The 23,147-nt window shown below is 33.1% G+C and overlaps 1 protein-coding gene across 3 annotated transcripts in view; it reads left to right on the top strand.

Moving 5' to 3' along the window:
- Grik2 (glutamate ionotropic receptor kainate type subunit 2) overlaps nt 1–23,147 on the top strand; it is a 576,711-nt gene that overhangs the window by 385,117 nt on the left and 168,447 nt on the right. For all 3 annotated transcript variants that reach the window (XM_057753255.1, XM_057753263.1, XM_057753270.1), the window contains exon 11: nt 2,986–3,192. In XM_057753255.1, coding sequence (XP_057609238.1) covers nt 2,986–3,192 — 207 coding nt within the window. The remainder of the gene's footprint in view (nt 1–2,985; nt 3,193–23,147) is intronic.

Raw genomic sequence — 23,147 nt, 5'->3', positions numbered from 1 at the left:
TAATAAATGTTGTCTTGGCATCCTAACCTTCCTCACACAATTGTGATCCAAAATTTAGAATTGTTTTGAGGATGGACAGGGAAATGCACGTATTCTGTTCAGTTTCGTTGTCCTTGCTCTATTTGAAGTCTGACTTCTACAGTTTTGTCAGCTGACCAATCTTCTATCAGAGCTGACTCAGCAGCACCATTGTTCCCTCTCAGCAATCTGTGCTTCCCATTCATCTCTTCCTGTTTTCTGTCCTTTACATACACCTTATAATTCTTGGGTTTTTACACTCTTGAAAATTTAGTTTTCTCTCCTATTATTTATGAGAGTATTTTTTTGAATGAGAAAAGTGATAGAATGTAAAGATAGAAGATATAAAGTCAGAAATGGGAAGGATAAAAGTGATTTTGAGGTAAGCATGCACTGTTAATCTGTATATTATTATTATTATTATATACTTTTCCTTCCATTTGCTCCATGGAGATGCATGTTTCTTTAGTTTTCTCAACAGTCTTACTGAAATGTAATGCACCATATACAAATCATTTAAAATGTTTTGACACTTATGTGCAAGTATGTTTTCAGTTGGTTGCTACTAACAGAATAAAAGTCTTTCAATTATAAGATAAATTCTGTTTCATACTAGGCTACATGAATTTTTCTTCTTAGTTTTCAAAGTATGTGATATATGGACATAAAATTTCCTGTGAGAGGTTAATAAGAATCCCCTAAATGTGCACCCAATACTGTCTTTATGGAAACACTCCATTTCTGATGTGTAATGAAACAGGATATTCATGTAAATAATTCTGATATTATAAACAAGACTTTAAAATAACTCACTGGTCTATAACTTTATAAGGATATGCTTTTCTCCATTGTTCTCTTTCTTAGGATATAGAAGATACTTAAATTCATTCAGTGCATCTAGAATTAAATATGTTAACTAGTTTAGTGTTATCAAATATTACATACATGTAAAAATAAATTTTCATTTTTATTTCCTCTTATTTTAAATAGCATGGTATGACAACTATTTCACAGAGCCAATATTTAGAAAAGAATTTTAACCCCAGATGAGAGCTGAAAAATATATGTTATAGGTTTTTAAGTTATTAGTTTTATTATATTTACATAAAACATTTTTTTATTCAGCCTTAAACAAATTTTGCTTCTTCAGGAACTCATTATAATTTCATTCTGTACAAACTCCAAGTCCAAGGCAGATAAAATCTATGAACTATTGTTGGGTTCCTTAAAACCTGGCTTGACAGTGGAAATGCTGAAAAATCCTTGTTACCCATGCCAGCAGAATAAAGTGCTTTTACTTCTAACAAATGCTGATGTGTAGATTTGAAAGCATATGAAAAATTGGTAAACTTGCCCAGATGAGTTTGATCATGTTTTTCACTAGTCTTGGTGTGTGGTAAAGTAATTGCTTTTAGTATCTTTGAAATTTACCCAAATAAATTGTAGTCATGTGTTGACAAAAGATTTGGAACACGTGTCCATATGGAAATTTTGTAGGCCATTCTTTAGTTTCTTTAGCAATAAAATGAAAAAGCAACTTTGGTGTATATGCACAATATAATATTATTGAGCCCTAAGGGGAAATGGGCTTTCAAGTCTAAAAAGGAAATGAAAGAATCTGAACAGCACACTGCCAAATGATGTAAAACCAACCTGAAAAGATTATATACTGTACTTCTCCATTTATATGAAGTTCTGTGTAAAGGCAAAACTTGGTACTTATTAAAATAATTAATGGTTGGTATGAGTAGAGAGCAGTAGTATGGCCTATGCTAATAACATTTTCTATCTACTCTTCAAAATATACCCAGGTCTGAATTCTATTTACACTTATAAAGGCTGATCACATTCAATGTGGGATAGTTGTACATATACATATATGTACATTATATTATATATATATATTCTGATTGCTGTGGTAGAGAATCAAAGGTATTTAGCTTGACTCCTTAAGTTTCTCATTATAAATCTGTTCAACACTCTTTTTCTCTCTCCCCGCATTGGATGTCACTTTAAACACAAGAATAGTTGTTATTTTCATTAATGTTCCTATGTCATTTTGATCTTCATGCCTTGACCTGAAATCTACTTTCAGATTTTTAAATCCATTGCCTCTGTTTCCATTTAGGGTGTATTTTATGTTGTATTTCCTTAATAAAGGCTTTGAGGGACCTAAGTCAATTTGGTTTATGCCTCTGTCTTACCAACTACCTTGCAGTTTTCTCTATGCTATTGACCCATTTTATATCTCTTTATTAATAACTTTCATCTGAAGTTCAATGATTGACCTATTTATGTTTTTAATGTTTCTTAAAGATTAATGCTTTGACTCAATGATTTCTTTCATGTATAAGTAGAGTGGGCTCACAATAAGAACACAAAATGACATAGAATGAATTTGACTCAAACTATTGAGCATGAGAATATCTCTCTGTGTTTTAAGAGAGCCACTACTTTTTCTTCTAAAATTCATTGTTGTACTTTTAACTTCATGATTTTATGACAAATGTAGTAAGAATTCAGAATTTTTTTCATTCATAGATTTGACTGAAACAATATATGAAGTATTTTATAAATATGATAATTCAAGTTTGGTCATCTAAAAATTACATAGTACATATATAATATTATATATGCATACTATATGCCATATGTCAAAAATATAATATATATATATATATATGATTACACATGTGAGGCTTTTATAGTTAAATATTTTCTTGTAAGGCACAAATTTTCCTTAAGATATATCAGTATCTATAGCACAAATAATAAAATCTTACAGACCTAAATTGGTGTTCATTATTTCCTTTCTTATTTCAAACTATGTTCAAAAGAATCAGAAGAAAATTAAATTGACTACTGTTCTAAATTAATGAAGTATTTTCTGTCTTCCAAGAAATATGATTGCTCTGATGCTGTTTCCTGGTTGACTGATGTGTCACTTTTTCATGTTTAATGTTCCAGGAAGAACCCTATGTCCTTTTTAAGAAGTCTGACAAACCTCTCTATGGGAATGATCGATTTGAGGGCTACTGTATTGATCTCCTACGAGAGTTATCTACAATTCTTGGCTTCACATATGAAATCAGACTTGTGGAGGATGGGAAATATGGAGCCCAGGACGATGTGAATGGACAGTGGAATGGGATGGTCCGTGAGCTAATCGATCATGTGAGTATCCTTTTTCACTTCCTATAACTGTTGGATGATTGTTGTATATATTCAAAGGATACTAAAAATGAACAAATCCAAGAAGATTCTATATCCCTCTTTGAGAAAGATGTCTGCACTAAATTATTTTGGATTAAGTGGTTTGATATTTGCAGATAGCTAGTCTTAATTTTTCTGTCATGATGTGATTTCCCAAAAGTGAATTCATTTCCACTGTGCTAATTTCTAATAAGTAGAGAATAAACAATGTAAATTCTAAATATCTTATTCTAGAATAGGATACTTTGAGATAAGATCATTGTACCTATGTGGAAAGAAACATAGAATGAAATAATGTACAAAAAGAGCACAAGCAATTTAATCATAAGAATAAATGTTTTAGCTGTCTTATTCATCATTTGACTTGTTTTTATTGACAAAATAGATGTTCATTATAAGCCAGAAAGTACTAACTCAGAATTATGTTTTAAAAAATTAATTTATTTAAAATATATTCTTAAATTTTAGAACATTATATGGCATTGTATTTCATTTTATGTATTGTAAAATTTGTTTAATTTGAGAATTTCCATAGGAAGAGTCACAATACAACTAATATTACAAAATATATTTATTATTACTAAGGTAAGAAGCATAGAAAATAATGAAAATAATTATCTTTAAAAATTATTGTGTTGCTATGTCTGATAGTGCAAGAGTATACTCCCAGCTACTTAGGAGGATGGGGCAAGAGGATCACAAGTTCTAGACTGGCTTAGGCAGTTTAGTGAGGCTCTGAAAGTGCAGTGGAAGATTCCTTGCCTAGCATTTGAAAGGTATGTGTTTAATTACCAATCCTGAGAAAAATAAAAAGTTAAGAAAAAGAACAATATGAACTGTTATCTCAATAAATCTCTTACCAATGCAAATCAAATCTGTACACATTTTGCTCATCATCATTTTATATGAAATTTTACTATATTTTTTTATTCTTTGACAATTTAATACATGTATATAATGAATTTTAGTCATATTCTTTCCCTATTCTCCTATTACATACCCCTCCATTTCCTGCTAAAATTCTCCTTTTCAAATCCCCTCTGCTCTTTCCATATTTTCTTATTTTTAATTGTTTGATCCTCTTTGTCTAATCTGAGTTGTTTTCACAAGCATGGATTGGAAGTTATTTATTGGAACATGGACAATTTATCTGTGGCTACACCCTTAAAGAAGTTGAAACCACTTCCCCTACCATCCAATAACTGCTCATAGACATGGAGAAAGAGGTGGAGCCTCCTAGATCCCTCTACTAATCTTGATGACATAGATGCCCTATCACTTACTATCAACATTTTTCCTGCTATGGGATTGTGCATTAACCACTGCCCATCAACTTGCACATTATTTATTAACAGCTCTTTGCTGATATTTATTTACTGTTACATAAGCTTTCTTTCCTAGAGGCAGGGGAAGAATGGATTTTCTTTGATCAGAAACTGAATAACAATACAAATAGATTATTAATTTCATTTAAGTCATTCATATTTCTCTTATTTGCCTAGGATTTACTAAATAATATTCCAAGTTCTAGACTTTATCAGCTATTTTCAGAAGTTTTGCATGACTAGGATATGTATTTTAATTTTACATAGTCTTTTAAAACCCACTAAAATATTAGATTCTTTTTTCCATCTTACAGCCAAATGTGAAATATTAAACTGTACTGTTATTATCTTTTTAATATTTGTTATTACTATTATTTACTAATTGTAATTAGTAGCTTATTAGTGACTTAACTGGGACTGTTTAAGCAGAAATGATTATTTATTGCTTTTCGTCTTTGTAAAGTCAGGAATAGCAAATGGACCTGGTGTGGTTCTGTCCACAGCATCAAAATGTGGTGTCTACTCGTGACTGCTTGTATATTTCCCTGAATATGCCACAAGAAGGTCTAGATTATCCTATCAGAAATTCAACAACTTCATCCTGATTTGTAAAAGTCTTCAAATTGTATTTATTGTTCTTGCCTAGTTCCTAAATCCAGAGATAAGTATTTTGTGAAGATAAAAGAGATTTTATGAGTAGTGGGTGTGTATGAAATATGTAACTCAAGCAATAACCTGTGATGCAATGTTTGTTCTCATATAGAACATATAAATTTTACATGTAGGAAGTGGGTTTTCAAACAGAAATGAAGATGTTTATTCCTGAAAATATGTGCTGCAACTTCTCCAATTGCTACAATGTGTATACTCTGTAGAAATATGTGAGAATTTATTTGGTTAGAACATAGAAATTTTACCTCACAGACATTTTAAAATATAAGTTGTCTCCATATATATATATGTGTATATATATATGCAATTAATACTTTTGTAATTGGACATTGTGCAATTGAATTTTGAAAAACATTTTTATTAGTTTTCTATGATTTCTTCCTTTATAGATTATCTGTGTATATTTTCTCAAGGAAGACAGAGTCAAAAATGGTGACTAGGAAATAATGTGTTAGAGTCATAGAAAATGGCAAACCATACCAAAACTAGGAGTGAGACACACAGCTTTAGCTCAGTGGTGTGATTTCTGACTAGTATGCACAAGGATCTTGGGTTCACACAGGCAGAAGCAGCATGCACACACTTACACTTATACACACACACACACACACTGAGGAATATGTGGACATCATTACTTTTATTATTTCTCAAAAAGTATTTCTTTTAATATTGAGACCACTGGCTTTACATTCATATTACTCTTGCTGTCATGACTTAATTTGTTTTCTTTTTGCCCCTAACAAGAAAACAGTCTACTTTTACATACTTATTTCCATGACTTCCCCATGTCTCTGTTTCCCATAAAACCGTGGTTCTCAACATTTAGTGTTCATATTAAGCTAAGATGATTATAGTCAACATATATTTTCTTTCTAAAATTTTATCTTAGCTTTCAAATTTGTGGACATGCACACTTCTACCCAATTTAGTAATTCATACTGGTAACCAGACTAGCATCACTTACCTCCCATTGCTTATTTTTCTTTTATCAGGTTATACTCTGTGAGCTTGATTACCACATTTATACTGAGCTTTCAATGTTATTTGTCTTCATCTCTGAGTTTTACATGTGTCTTACTCCATTTACTGTGTTTTCATCATAAATATGTCACAACTAGCTCAAAGGCAACATGTCCCAAACAGAATCCATCTTCTATCTTCCTTAAGCATAGGATTTCTGAAGGCTTCTCCCTGCCTGTTCATATTATAAAAAATCAATACATTTTGCAGCCTAAAATTTAGTAGTCATTTTAAAATTATTTCTCAATTCTTCATAGCTTATTTGGTATGTCTCTTAAGTAACTCAGAAAGCTTACCAACTCTGTCAATATTAATATTTCAGCATAATGATATTTCCCTTCTAATCCATCATCTATATTGTGTTCTGTTAGTCTTGTTACAGAAAGAGAAATTTTATTATGTCTATCTTTGCTTAAAGTTTGTCCTGAATTTGCAATGCTCTGAAGCTATATAGCCACAATAATATATTTGCAAGCCGTAAATGAAAACAAATCACAGTTTATTTCTTTAAAAAATTTCTTGAGTTATTCTCAATCTTTACCCAAACTTCCCCATCGCCTCTGTGCTAGGAGGCTCTTGTAAAAGGACCGAGTCAATAAAGCTCAGCTAGGTTCAAGGAGGAAGGAAAATGAGGACATAGTTTCTATTTCTCTCCTTCTTCAGAGGCTGCATAGACGTGTTTGTGCTAATACCTAGACTGCAACAGTTCCTAACACTGATAGCTCCTATATGCAAGCTTCTTTCTCATTCTGTTTCCTATAGTCCTTTCTTAGATTCCTTTTGCTACTAGCCTCAACTATATTTTATTTTTCCCAGTGATTCTCAAGCTATGACCACCAGTCCTTTTGACTGTACACCACTTACACGCTTGGTAGAAATTCATTTCACTCTCTGCCCTGCAAGCCTCTGAAATTGGAAGCCCAGACCTGGATTGAAAATTTCTTTTGGCTAGTTCATTCAGTGTGTTACTGAGGTTTTCACTGAGCCAGTGTTTTACCCTTTGCTCTCAATGTTCCCTGAGTTACTAATCCCAGTGAAATAAAAACCTTCTCAGTTTCTAATTGAACATCTTCTCCGTGCCTTTTGAGAGCCAACTGACCTGTCTTTGTATTTCAGTGTGTTTTGATTTTTCCAGCTGAACCCATGTAGAGTGATGTTCTTTTACTGTAAGCAAGTTCTTTTTGGTCACCCCTGTCCTCATCCCTCCCTCAATTCATTTCCTCCGAATTCCTTTCCTTTAGGTATACTCTGCAGCAGTATTGTCATTCTCCAGAGAAGAACATGTGTGATGTTTCCACAATTCCTCTTATGGTAGCAATAGTACACATTATTTTAGTTACTGAATTAATAGATATTTTACTTAAAAATATATTTTACTTGAAATACACACACACATATACACATAGTGCGCACAAGCTAGTATTAAAGCTTTGAATATATAAAGTAAGTTAAATAGTGCTTCTTACTTACAGCATCCCTAAATATAAAGTTTTAAAATGTGCCACTAAGATGAGTGTGGGACAAATACTTGTAATCTTTATTATTTATGGGGCAGAGCTTGAAGTCAGTTTAAACAACACAGCGAGAACAAGTCTATTACAAAAGAAACACCAAAATTAAAAGTGTATTTTTGGATTTAGTTACTTATCTACATAGTTATTAGGCATTACCTGTGTACATGAGGCAAAAATGTTCCATGGTTGCTCTAAAATATTGGATATTAACTACAGGCCAATTTATGACTTTTCCTTGGGTCATTTGGAAAAGTTCAGAAAGTTTTGCTGTTCTTAAATTCAACATGCTCTTAAACATCTAACAAGATAGACCTTTACAATATAGAACTATCTGGAAAATTTTCCATTCTGTAGTAGATGCAGTGCTCTAGGCTAATCTATTTTTTTTTTGTGCCCATTTAGAAAGGCAGAGATCCCCCTTCCCCACATTTTAATCAAAATCTCAGTATGGGTATTACCGGAAGAATATTGAACCCACCTTAGACATGTGCTAAAACCAAGTCTGGGTTTTGTAGGGAACAATCTAAGCGTCCCATGTCTGAAACTGTGCGATCAGGCCATTTATGTCACACTCAGTGTAACTTTATGTGAGCTTTAATGTGCAGGCAATAAATGCATATTTCACACAAGATTCTTTTCTAGAATCCTTAAGGATATTGCTATATTTGGCAGGGGAAGTTTAACTAAAATGGACATTACAGTACAACTAAAATGAAAAATAAAAGGTTGTAGAAATCTCAGAATTACAAGTATGGAAAAACATGTAATTAAAAGGATGAAAACCAGAAGTTCCACTTATGTACCTTGTATTGTAGAAACATAATTAAATATGAAATCCTCTTCCAATTTAGAAAATCACTCCACAAAATTAAATGATACAAATTTGATTATCGGATAAGCATTAAAGAAAAATGTGATGACAGTCATCATCTGTCGGCTAAATAATCTCAAAGACAGAGCATCCCCAGTCCTTCACAGAGCCAAGCAGTGCTGTGTTGATTTGAATGATGAATGTGCCCCCGAGGTTCATACGGTTACAAGGTACTCCATTGGGATTGATGTTAGGGAAATCTGGGTCTCCCTACTGTGATGGATTCCCTCTGGAACTGTAAGTCCAAATAAACTTTTTGATAGCTCACTATAAACTTTTTGATAGGTCACTATGTTTTATCACAGTAACTGAGAAGTAACTAATACAGATTGTGCTGCATACATGCTCTCAACATCATCACTGTATTTATTATTCTCTATATGAGTGTATTTGCCTAATATGGAGTTGTTCTAAATTCATTTAGTAACCATCTCTGTAACGTATCTGATTTTATCCAAAGAGAAAACAAATTAAAACTTTATGGCAAGAAGTAGTTTTGTGACTTTGAGTCAGGTTATTTGGAGGTTAACTTCTTAGCTTCAACAGATCTTGAAACATAAGGGCCTTATTTTTATTCAAGATAATATTTAAAGGACATACTTCCATTTTTGTGATAATCTTAAAATTCTCTAGATACTTGAATACTGCATAGGTATAACACACACACACACACACACACACACACACCACACTTCAAAAGGAGAGAGAAGACTTGAGTATTTATCAAAGAAACAGTAAGTTTTGAGTGCCAATAATCTCCTGAAACATTGGCTTTTGGGTAGTCATATAGTATCACACATGAAATCCCCGTGTGAAATAAACCTTATATCTAATCAAACCATATTTTATTCCTGTACACAACTGTCTTGCTGCTGTGCACCAATGGACACATCTTGCCAGTAAGTCAGTATTAGAAAATGCTGTTTCCAATGCTGGATAAGATCACTGCTGCTTTTCTCTTCCAAATATTGAACAGTATCTCTGATCTTATGTAAGATTACCAGCTTGGAGAGTTTCCTGATCAATTTTAGATTGGTTTCTTTGTGCTCTTCATCTAAAGTGAATAATGACTTCAGCAATAGGGTCTTACTATACAGTTACAGTAGTCATCAAAGAATAATGAGAGTAGCTGTGCTGGTTTTGGTGTTTTGGGGGACTAACTGACCAATAACTGATAGGAAGGCATCCAACACATGGCAATGAGATCTTCATTTAATAATACTAGAGCTTAGTTCTATTTATACTCTATATAACATGTTGTTTTTTTAAGTAGGCTTGAAAACTATTAGACTTTATAGTTTTAGTATTTACTGACCCACCACTGTACATTTTCATCTCCCAAATCCCTTTATTACCATACAAACTTAACGTTGAATATGTCATTCCTTTAATGACACTTACTATACTCTGAATGAATGCTTTTATTCCTGCAGTCCATGTAGTTTTTCCAAGTGTTCCTTTTCTTTCTTGGTAAAGCCTTCCATCAATACCTCATTTCCCTATTATCCACCAACATCCATTGTTGAACTTTTCCTGCCTTAATATTTTCCTCTATTGTCTATTTTGAATAATTTTTAAAAAACTCTCATATAATATATTTCAATCATATTTATTCTTATAACTTCACGCTCTCTCTAAAGAAAGAAACAAACAAAAAGCACACTGAAAAAAGGACAAAAAATTTCAAATAAAAAGAAACAAAAAGTCCACAACAAAATGTGTAGTCCATTATGGGTTGGTTAATTACTTCTGAGTACATCCTTGCCCTAGAATATATTTGTTATACTCAATGACCTCCATTGGAGAAAACCACATTTCTCTTTTCCAATAGGTATCAGTTGCAAAGAGGTTTTTTTTTTTGATAATGTTGCTTTTTTTTTTTTTGAAAAAAAAAATTTCTGCTTCCTCCCCGCCTCCCATTTCCCTCTCCCTCCTCCCGCCCCTCTCCTCCTCCCCCCACTCCTCTTCTCCCTCTCCAGTCCCAAGAGCAGTCAGGGTTCCCTGCCCTGTGGAAAGTCAAAGGTCCTCCCCCCTCCATCCAGGTCTAGGAAGGTGAGCATCCAAACTGTCTAGGCTCCCACAAAGCCAGAACATGAAGTAGGATCAAAACCCCATGCCATTGTCCTTGGCCTCTCATCAGCTCTCATTGTCCACCATGTTCAGAGAGTCCAGTTTTATCCCATACTTTTTCAGTCACAGTCCAGCTGGCCTTGGTGAGCTCCCAATAGATTGGCCCCACTGTCTCAGTGGGTGGGTGCACCCCTCATGGTCCTGACTTCCTTGTTCATGTTCTTCCTCCTTCTGCTCCTCATTAGGACATTGGGAGCTCAGTCCGGTGCTCCAGTGTGGGTCTCTGTCTCTGTCTTCATCCATTGCTAGATGACGGTTCTATGGTGATATGCAAGATATTCATCAGTATGGCTATAGGATAGGTTCATTTCAGGTTCCCTATCCTCAGGTGCCCCAAGGAACTAACTGGGGACATTGCCCTGGGCACCTGGTAGCCACTCCAAGTTCAAGTCTCTTGCCAACCCTTAGGTGGCTCCCTTAACTAAGATATGAGTTTCCCTGCTCCCCTATCCAACCTTTCTTTATCCCCAATCATCCTGTTTCCCCAAGTTCCCCTCATCCTCTCCTTCACACTTTTCTCTCCCCATCTCCCCTCACCCCCATCCCACCCCACCCCCAAGATTCCAATTTTTTGCCCATCAATCTTGTCTATTTCCCATAGCTGGGAGGATAACTATATGTTTTTCCTTGGGTTTACCCTCTTGTTTAGCTTCTTTAGGATCACAAATTATAGACTCAGTGGCCCCTATCCATGGCTAGAAACCAATTATGAGTGAGTACATCCCATGATCTTCTTTTTGGGTTTGGGTTACCTCACTCAGTATTTTCTATTTCCATCCATTTGCATACAAAATTCGAGAAGTCATTGTTTTTTACCGCAGAGTAGTACTCTAATGTGTATATATTCCACACTTTCTTCATCCATTCTTCCATTAAAGGACCTCTAGGTTGCTTCCAGGTTCTGGCTATTACAAATAATGCTGCTATGAACATAGTTGAACAAATGCTTTTGTCATATGATAAGGCATCTCTTGGGTATATTCCCAAGAGTGGTATTGCTGGGTCCAGGGGTAGGTTGATCCCAATTTTTCTGAGAAACCGCCACACTGATTTCCAAAGTGGTTGCACAAGTTTGCAGTCCCACCAGCAATGGATGAGGGTACCCCTGTGTTTTTAAACTGGTATCTAGGTACTTTGGCTTTGTAAGGTACTTCTAAGTGTTTGTTTTAGGTTTTGTGTTTTTGAGTGTTGTTGCTTGTTTGTTTTTTTCTTGGCATCTGATCCCTTCTATAATTCTTATGAAAGTATTGCCTAGTCGTTAATCTTCTGGGATCCTAAAAGACTGGGCATTTATGAAAATGTGTTTCTAGGTAGTAGGAGCTGATACTTTAAAATTGAGATAGACTAGGATGGGGATCTGAGACAGTCTAAAGGAGGGATGAAAACAGTGTGTTCCACCAAGATCTGCTGATTATCATGGAAATGGAGGCAGAGAGTGAAGAAAGGCAATGATATATTTAAATAATATACAACACAGCTGGGGATGAATCTGATGGATTGGATTTCCAGTAAAGGAGGGAAAGTGAAGATCTGAGCTTGCCTACCTGCTTCATTAACCCCCTTGTTTTTCTGGAAGCCTTGACTGGTTGGTTCCCAAGAAATGCCTGTTATAGTTGGCAGATGAGAAAATAGGATGAGTAGAAAGAAGGTTAGAAGATTTTTGCCATCTGTAGGAAAAAGGAACTGAGAGGAAGAAGAGGTTGTGGCAGTAAGGCAGCTACAATGATGGCAGTACAGGAGGAAGACTGAATTTAGAGAAGTAGAGGAGAGGTGATGAATTGTAGTTAACCTATTTCCTTTGCAAGAACCTAAACACTTAGGTTTTTTTTGTTTGTTTGTTTGTCTATTTTGTGTTTGTCTTTTTTTCTTTGTATTTATATGTTTCTCATACAAAACATCCTGACCACAGTCTCTCCTCCATACATTTCTCCCAGCCACCTACCCTTCACTCTCTCCAAGATCTCCGTTTTCCTCTTCAGAAAAGAGAAGGATTCCAAGTTATATCAACTGAACATAAAATAAAAAGATGCAATAAGAATAGGCACAAACCCTTATATCACGGCTGGATGAGGCAACACAGTAGCAGGAAAAGGCAAGAGTTATAGACACTTAAAAACCCCAAGCTAAAAAACCACAGCATGTATGCAAATACTTAGCATAGAGACATAGAGACATGCAGACACTGTAATTGCTGCTTCAGTTTCTGTGAGACCCCACTAATCACATGCTTATAATATTGATTTTTAGGTGTCTTTGGATAAAATATGTCATAATATATTCTTATTCTAGCACCATTTGTTGGATATGCTTTTTTTATTTTATAGTTTTAGCTTCTTTGTCAAAAATTAGGTGTTTGTATGGGTGTGAACTGATATCAGGGTCTTTGATTTGATTACATTGGTATTTCTATCTGTTTTTATGCCAATATGATGCTGTTTTAATTACTGTTGCTCTGTAATAGAGTTTGAAGTAAGCGTTGGCGATGCCTCTAGAAGATTGTGCAGGATTGTTTCGTCTATTCTGTTTTTTTTTTGGTGTTTGTTGTTGTTGTTGTTTTTCCATATAAAGTTGAGTATTGTTCTTTTGAGGTCTGTGAAGACTTTTGCTGGGATTTTGATGGGCCTTTCATTGAATGTGTAGATTGCTTTGGGTAAGATTGCCATTTTTACTATATCATTTCTACCTACTCAAGAGCATGGGGGAATCTTTCCATTTTCTAGTATCTTCTTCAATTTACTCTTTCAAAGATTTAAAAAGCATATAGAAGAATGCAAATAGATCTATATCTATTGCCATGCTCAAAACTCAAGTCAAATTGGATCAAAGACCTCAACATAAAACTAACCACACTGAACCTCATACAAGAGAAAGTAGGAAGTGACCTTCAATGTATGGGCACCAGAGACAACTTCCTAAATATATCAACAGTAGCACAAACACTGAGAGAAATAATTAATAAATGGGGAGTTCTAAAACTGAGAAGTTTCTGTAAAGCAAAGGACACAGTCAACAAGGCAAAACAGCAGCCTATAGAATGTGAAAAGATGTTCATCAACCCCACATTAGACAGAGGGCTGATCTCCAAAATATACAAAAAATTCAAGGAACTTGACAGCAAAAGAAAAAATAACTCAATAAAAAACGGGGTATAGACCTATACAGAGAACTCGCAACAATTGAATATCAAATGACTGAAAGACATTTAAGGAAATTCTCAACACCTTTGGCCATCATAGAAATGAAAATCAAAACAACTTTCAGATTCCATTACACATGTCATTATGGACAAGATCATAAACACCGATGACAGCTTATGCTGGAGAAGATGTGAGGGTAAAGTAACACTCCTCCATTGCTCTTGAAAGTGCAAACTTGTATAGCCACTTTGGAAAGCAGTATGGTGATTTCTCAAAAAAATTAGCAAACAATCTACCTCAAGGACCAGCAATACCACTTTTGAGTATATACCCAAAGAATGCTAACTCATACCGCAAGTACATGTGCTCAATTATGTTTATAGTATCATTATTAATAACAGCCAAAACCTGGAGATAACCTAGATGCTCCTTAAATGAAGAATGGACACAGAAAATGTGGTACATTTACTAAATGGCGTACTACTCAGTGGTTAAAAACAATGACATCTTGAAATATGCAGGCAAATGGATGATTATAAAAAGAAAAACCATACTGAGTAAGGTAACCCAGATCAAAAAAGACAAATATAGTATGTACTCACTAATAAGTGATTTTTCAACATAAAGCAAAAAAAAGGAAAGAAAGAAAGAAAGAAAGAAAGAAAGAAAGAAAGAAAGAAAGAAAGAAAAGAAAAACAGCCTATGATCCACAACCCCAGAGAACAAACAGGATTCAAAGAAACACATATATGGATCTACATTCGAAAAAAGAAAAAAACAATGTCTCCTGAGTAAACTGGCTTTGTGGGTGGCATGGAAGAGGACAGTAGGGGCAGTAGAGGAGGAAAAGAGGGTAGAAGAGAAAAGTGTATATCTTAATAAAAACAATTAAAAAAGCAAAAAATGTATTTTCTTTGGAGATAAACGTATATTGTTATATGCAAGTCTTTTTCTGGCTAGATAACTTGAGTTTTGTGGATGACAGTGTTATATCACACTTAATGAAACACAGGGAAGTGTTAACAGTAATAATAGAGCACCAAAAGTGCTATTAAATTAGTAATATGTAAGAAAGTTAATATCTACTCTATTCTTCAAAGAAAAAAGAAAATATTTTTGAAATAATAGAAAAATAGGGGCATTCATTTTTTAAAATTTATTTCATATTTTTCAACCCCATTGTAATTATTATTAGAAAAACATTTCTTATTTGATTATAATTAATGGTACAAATTTGTGATTCTTATAAAAAATCTTAATTTGAGGAAGAGTTTTAGAGGGAGAAAAGGAAAAGTGGAGGGCTAACTTTCTAATGTCAGAGAGACAGGGAGAGAGACGGGGGAGAGACAGGAGGGTGAGAGACAGAGAGAAACAGAAAGAGGAAACACAGAAAGAGACAGAGAATACTGAGGGAAGTTACTCCCTCTGTCCACTCTGTATAGAGTTCATTTCAATATTGTATACAATGGAAAATGATACATACTCATAGAATGATTACATGAATGAATGTTTTATCTTGGAGTGGAACATCCATAGTGAGGCAAGATGGGCTTGAAGGAAGTGATAAAGGATCCTAAGTCAATGACCCAAAGAAATAACAAGAAACAAAATGCTATGGGACAGTACTGTAATGGGGGTTGCTGTAGGCTGTACGTTTTTAACTTCCTATGAAAATATAGTAACTTCCTTTCTTATTCACATTTGCAGAATATTCAAAAAATCTACACTAGTTTAAAAGCCAGGGAGGTTTGATCTTGTGCAAATTTGCACAACATTATCAAGATGATAAAAATCTTAGCATGGGTAGAGAAGGAACTCACAAGCCTACTACTTACTTAGGAATCTTGGGCAATTTAGAATACTATGGAAGGCACAGTCAGTTTTCTTTAATGTAGTCCCTTGTAGACTCCCCCATGCATGTACTAGCAGAACTAAGTGGACTTGGAATGTTAAAAAAAGAAATATATGAAGTTTGGAGGGAATGTGGTGTTTGAGTGTTCTTAGGAGGAGTTCTGAGGATTGATTAAGGTGTGCAATGGATCAAAACACATTATATTTCTGTATAAAATTCTTAAACAACAAAATAAAAGTTTTACAAAAGTATGTTAAATTAGAAGCATGGGAAAGGTGGGTCATGTGGTATAAATTATACTTACATGAAAGAAATCTATTCTAGTAGTATTATGATTATTCTTATGGTAGCTAGAAGAGTGAATTTTAAATGCATCCATCTTAAAGTTGGCAACAAGTTAAACTCATGTATGTTCTAATTATGCTGACTTGGTCTCAGTCATTCAAATTCATAAGTCAGAACAGCATATGTTATCGTAAGTTCTAGTTAACTTTCTGTTGCTGTGATTAACATCATTTGGAAAAAATCAACATGGGGAAGAAAGGTTTATCTTATATTAAAACTCTTGGGTCACATTGCTGTAAGAAATTAGAACAAGATCAGGATAGGATATTGAGGTAAGATCTGAAGAAGAGAAAACAGAGGGTCACTGCTTACTGGTTTACTTTTCTAGGCTGTCATCTCCCACTGTGAACTTGGCCTTCTAGCATTTTGCATCATGGATTATGTGTATACATCCCCATAAATGAATCTGTGGGAGCAATTTCTTCATAGAGCTTCCCTCTTTTAAGATGACTCTGCTTTGTGTCCGGTTTACAAAATCCAAAACACATAATGTATATTATGCATTCATAAAAATGTAATTAAAATAAAATTAATCTGTAGTGCATCTGAATAAGTAGAATGTAGTTCTATGACTGAACTCGTCAAGCAGCTTCACACCAGTTGGAGGAAGCTGACTCTTATTTAGTACAAGCCTTACTATACACATGACATGGAAGCAACATTCAAGGCAACTGCTGTCATTACTACAGTCTTTATACTGACAATAGTTATCATATAATACTTTATATTTCTACATCTTCTTGATATTTATTTCTATTATAATCCATCTACAGCATTACTTTTATGTTAGATTATACTTATAGATAGTTCATTGATAATGCTTCATTTAAAATAAGATTATTTGATTATTACTTCAATGTTATTCTTGATTTAAAAGAAAACAGTTTAGTTCTAACATCATATCTTACAAAAAGCAGAATGAGGATAAAAATCTATTTCAGTACATAAACAGCTATGATAAAATCAGAAGTCTGTTGTGACCTAATTCACACACATTTTGTATCAATTTTTTCTAAGAAGCCTCACAACACCCCAGTGGTCCAACTGTGTGAATGCTTCTCAGCATGCAGTCATGGCTTTGCAATTGGTGTTTAACATTATCAAGTCTTTTATGACTCATAAAAGAGTCTTAAAGGACCTCAATGCACTTTGCTTTGCCTCCTGATTGCTCTTTTATTATACATCAGGAAGAAAATCAAATATTTGGTTTTCAGAAAACTTAAAAAGACTCTGGGTATTATTACAAAAATGGAAAGAAAATGAAATAAAAACTAATTTCTTTGAAGAGGTGGTAGAGTTGGCCTGTATTGCTTCAAATTGTGATAGCATGCCATTGAATTTTCTAGCCTCGCTTAGTAATGAGTGAAGAAACAAGAAAAACCACCACCCCAAACCAAAAACATGATTATTGAACCAGGTAAGATTATTATTAATTAATTTCAGGAAAATTTACTGAAAAATAGATTTGTTTATTCATCACTTCTTATTATCCTAAATTGACAATGGTTAATGGGATTATTGCATTCACTGGAGGCATTATTTTTATTGTAAACATATATAGCATTACAGGTAGTTTAAAGACATAAGTTTTAAAGTTGGTCAATTTTTAATATTTCAAGTCAATCATAAAGATTGAGTGTCTTTATATTTATCCCCAATTTGTCCTTATGCTCACATCTTAATGTTGTCCTTAAACTTACCAAAGGAACTTTACTTTGCAACAGACAGAGACAATTCCAGAAAACTACAACTAATTAAAATACACAGTTATAGAATCTAGTCCTAATGGATAGCTTCCTATAGCTGAGGGTCAGTGAACACTGACAAAGAGAGATGAAAAGATTGTAAGAGTCAAAGATTATGGACTTTGGTGAAACTGTAATAGCCTAGTAATATTAGAAGTTACATACATAAATTATCACTGTCTATCTAAGCATGAGTTAAACAAAGACAGAAACAATAAACATCAAAGTGGCTATTGAAGACTGTGAGGCCTCAACTAAACACAAAGGACACAAGTAACTATGGAATGTTTATAGTAGTTGAGTCTTTCCCAGAGAGGATCACACTAATTAATTATCTGATAACAAATGTTTAGACTGAAAACATATTACAAGTAACATTATATAGAATGTATTTAATACTATACACACACAAAGCCATCATCAATGATAAATTTAGAGGAAGTCATGAATTTTTATGAGGGTAAAGAGGGTTATATGGAAAGATTTAGAGGAGAAATATTACTTATTTATATTATAATCTATTTCAGAAAACTGAAATCAAAAATATGTAGGGAAAAATTAAGCCTACCACTTTAAATAAAAGATTTATGGTGTGTGATGGTGTGTGTGTGTGTGTGTGTGCATGTGTGTGTGCATGTGTGTGTATGTGTGTGTGTGTGTGTGTATTTAAAAGAGTTTGTCTGTTTGCAAACTGGGTCTTGTCTGAATCTACAAACTATGAGATTATAGTTGTTGCCATCAGACCTGTTTTTGTGCGATTATTTTAATAATTCCTCCTTCCTCCTTCCTTACTTCTTTAATTTCTTCCTTTCCTTCTTCCCTCCTTAATTCCTTCCTTCCTTGCTCCTTTTATTTCTTCCTTCCCTCCCTCCTTCCCTTCTTTTTTCTTTCCTTCTTTCTCTCTCTCTCTCTTTCTTTCTTTCTTTCTTCATAAACTTTTCTTTTAGCCTTTAAGGTAAATTTAAAACACTTAGAGAATTCAGACAAGTATTTTAGGATTGTTAAAATTGACAAATGCTATAGAAGCTACTATAATTGTGATATGCACTGTATTAGATTTTGATTAATTTGACATTATTTGACAGTAATTACTCAACATTTTTCTGGTGAATGTCTATTCTGGGAAAGACAGTTCTATTTTCTTAGACTTCTACCACTAAGCAATATTTGCATGTTCTGAAGTGCTACTTAAATAAATTTAAAATCTACCTTTAATGTTTTTAATTTCTTCTATTTTGAGATTATAATAAAATTATAATGTTTTTCATCTCTTTCTACAAAACCTTCTCAAATAACTCCTCTTTTGTTTTTTTTTTAAATTCATGGCCTTTTCCCTCTTTAACTGCTGTTACATGCATATCTATGATGTATAGTCAGAATTTTTAAAATAAACTATTTTCCTAAAAAAAATCTCTTGATAAACTACTATGAATTATAATATCATTAAAACATTTTAAGTGGGGCTGGAGAGATGGCTCAGAGGTTAAGAACATTGCCTGCTCTTCCAAAGGTCCTGAGTTCAGTTCCCAGCAACGAGATGGTGGCTCACAATCATCTGTAATGGGGTCTGGTGCCCTCTTCTGGCATGCAGGCATAAACACAGACAGAATATTGTATACATAATAAATAAATAAATATTAAAAAAAATACTGAGTGTTATTTTATTTGATAATTGTAAATGGGTGAACGAATATTTCCCATATATGATACTAAGAGATTCAAATGTTTCCTGAGCTTGAGGAAATTAAGTATCTGCAATAAATGTTTACAAATAATACTATAAGAAAAAATACATGAGGAAAAATTTCAAGGCTTAAAGAACAGTAAAATAGAATAATTTTCTTAAGTTTCTACAAATGCGTAGAGACTTGTATGAACTCCAAGAAATTCTCTATATAATTTTCCTTACGAGATAAGCAAATGACCAGTTCCTCACTATAATGCAGAGTCATTTTGCTACTGGATAGTATTTGTTAAAACAAGCTTTCCACATCTTTGTAAATGAACAAAGTAAAGTAGTCTTGCATGGATATGGAGACTTGGATGGAAAACAGACAAAATTTATTAAATTAGAAATAATGTCTTACATAAAAATGAAAATAGAAATGTAACTGAAAGCCAAAGGTTTTCTTTAAAATGTTGCCTATAAAGCATGTGCAGAACACTAGCACTGTTACATCCAAAAGTCTAGTGTGTGTATGTGATTCAGAGAGTAAGTTTAGAGTGGAACAGCTGAAAGAGTTGGCGGGAAATTTTTCTGTAGCGTTGATACCATTTACCTGTTCTTAAATAGTAAATGCTGATTGCCATCTATTATTAGCAGAGAATTAGATGAAATGGAACTGAAAAACAAACAAACAACAAACAAATATATAATTTCCAGAAGGTCTATTTTTTAGAACATGGAAAAATCTAAGCGGAAAAAAAGCAATGAAAATTAGAAACAAAAGATATATTAATGTTTTCATTGAGAGAATAATGATAACTGAGTGTTTCTTAATAGAATGTTATTTCTTTGTTATTGAGACTGGATTTTTCATTTCATATGAAGTTTTTTTGTCAAAGTACTTTTGATAAATGGAAATACAATCTTTATGATAATACATTCTTTATGGTATTATTAAACAGAAATATAATTTAGCCATATTAATTTGGTATTTTTGTGTCAATCATGGTTTTAAGCACAGATTTAAAAACATGCAAGAATTGTAGTTGAGATAGGCAATATTTTCTTGTAATTTCCATAACACAATAATCGAGATATACCAAGGATATTTCAGGAACATGAGAGTATATCTAATCTCATTTGCAAGAACCACGACAAGGGAAGGTGCCATTTTTAACCTGTAATAAAGTGACAGATGCTTGTATCAAATCAGCGTTTTCAGAGATGCAGTTCATTTCAGCATATACTTGCACCTGAGGAACATCATTTGCATATTGTCATGGGTGAGTGAAGCCGTGAACTGTGATTTGCTTAGGTTCATTTCAGGGTGTGGAAGAACAGCTCGGTTTATGAAAAACTTTAATCTGATACATAAAAAAATTAAAGAGAAAATGCATAGTGTTTCTATGCCTCTTTTTTAAATACCAAGAAATTCATTCTACTTTTTATTCAAGTATGAACTGCCTATGAAAACTGTACCCTTCTGGTTAGCCTAATAATTAAGCACTGCTGTTTCATGTTACAATCCTAAATTTTCTTATAGACAAATTTTAGATCAATTCTATTTAATGTTTATGTGTTCTGAGCCCTTCTAGAATTCAGTATCTTGATATTACAGCCAACATACTTTAAAATTATTTTAATATATTAATCTAATATGTGAAAATTATGATGATTTTATTGTGTCACTTTTTAGGAAAGCATTTTCTGATTTAGATAATTGGGATAGCAGGATTCTTTGTAAGGTTTATTAATTATACATTATATTTCCTATATTTTATTAATTTATATTTATATTTCTTTCTTAGTTAAATTTTGTTTAATATTTAATCCTATCAAATTTGTTTATTTCCTTTAACTTATTAAAATTTATATTTTTAAGGTATATGTGAAGTTATCTGTTTTAATTCCTTGTAAATGTGGGTATCTCTGTAGCACAGAAAAGGTAGTTGGATCCCCTGTAGCTGGAGTTATCTTCAGCCACCTAACATGGGTGTTGAATTCTTATACTTTTCTAGACTCCGTGTTCTTTAATTTTACATCTTACATGCACTAAAATCTTTGTTCAATATAGATTTGCTATTTATTAAAAAATTACATTAAAATCTATCTGTCCTTCTAATGTTTATCTTTTTAATACATGATTTTATTAGTTCTCTCACTTTATATATTACTTTTGAGAATGCAGGAACTACAGGTTTTCGAGTTACACCATAGCCTAGAAGTTAATGGATAATTATGAGTGTGTTTTCTTCTTCTTCTTTTTCTTCTTCTTCTTCTTCTTCTTCTTCTTCTTCTTCTTCTTCTTCTTCTTCTTCTTCTTCTTCTTCTTCTTCTTCTTCTTCTTCTTCTTCTTCTTCTGTAAGTTGCCTATGGTTTTCTACTGGGAAAACTATGTACAGTATTTCTACACCTCATATCAATATGAATACAATGTTTGTAATCTACATATAAATATTTAAAAATTTTGCTTTGTATTTTACATGTCAACGTCATGACTGAGGCAGACATAATTTCACCTACTTTTTGCATCTTTCTAAAGATATTTACTTCAGGGCCTCTCTCTTGGCAGAGATAGTCAATTAATAATTATACCATAAATATGTGGATATAAATTTTCCTTTAACCTCTTTTTCCACACTGAAGGATATGTTTCTGTATCTGTGTTAACTTTAAACTAAGGCTATATACTATCATAGATTCATTATGTAAAAATAAAAATGTCAAGCATTATTGAACTGTTTGACCCATGATGGCATCTACCATTGTATTTCTAATCTGATTCTTCTTTAACATACTATTAATTTATGTAACCATATTAGTTTAGGTAAGTTTTTCATTTGCTTTTATCTTCATTTATTATGATTACATTATTTTATCACAGACTTCTTTCTGTTCAATATCATTTATTTTCTAGAAACACAGAGACCCTCAGACCCACAAAAACATAAACCACACTATGGATAAGTTTTTCAATTTGAATCAACATCTTAAATAATTATGTCATTTGTGGTGCCAATAAGATTTGAGGACAACATTTGATGAGCAAAATTTAAGAGTAGAAAATATATTTTTTACTTTAAATTTTCTTATTTAAATGGATAGGTAGAGGTAGCACACTGTCCCTATTTTTCGTTATATTAAATACAATATTAAGAATTTTACATAATTTGGTGTATGAATTTCCCCCTTTTGTCATTAAAATGTTCATAAATGTATTTTTACCTAAGAACAAAGATGTTAAATTATTTTATTTAGATGAAAATGTTGCAAGTAATCATTTATTATGTTTTATACACTTCTAGATGATAACAGTTCTAATTAATACAAAATAATTCCAAATTATTAAGACCTGCTTTCCCACAATATCAAATGAAACAACAACAACAACAAAAAAAAACAGTAGATACACAAATCTCATTTCTTCAGCCTTGTTCAGGACCCATATAATTCTGAAAGTGCCAGAGACCTGTCACTGTTGTTTAAGCCCTGGCAAAGTTCACAGAGAGCTCATCAATGCACAGTGAGAATTAATGTGCCATCCTCGTTACCCTGCAGAGTCCTTTTGTTAAGGCAGTCAATTCCTTGCTGTTTGTACGGTTGTGCAGTTGTAATCCTTGGATGTTTGCCAGGAAAAGT

This window comes from Chionomys nivalis, chromosome 2 (genome assembly GCF_950005125.1).
Source record: "Chionomys nivalis chromosome 2, mChiNiv1.1, whole genome shotgun sequence".
NCBI classification, from domain to species: domain Eukaryota; kingdom Metazoa; phylum Chordata; class Mammalia; order Rodentia; family Cricetidae; genus Chionomys; species Chionomys nivalis.
This window is presented reverse-complemented; position numbering and strand designations above follow the sequence as displayed.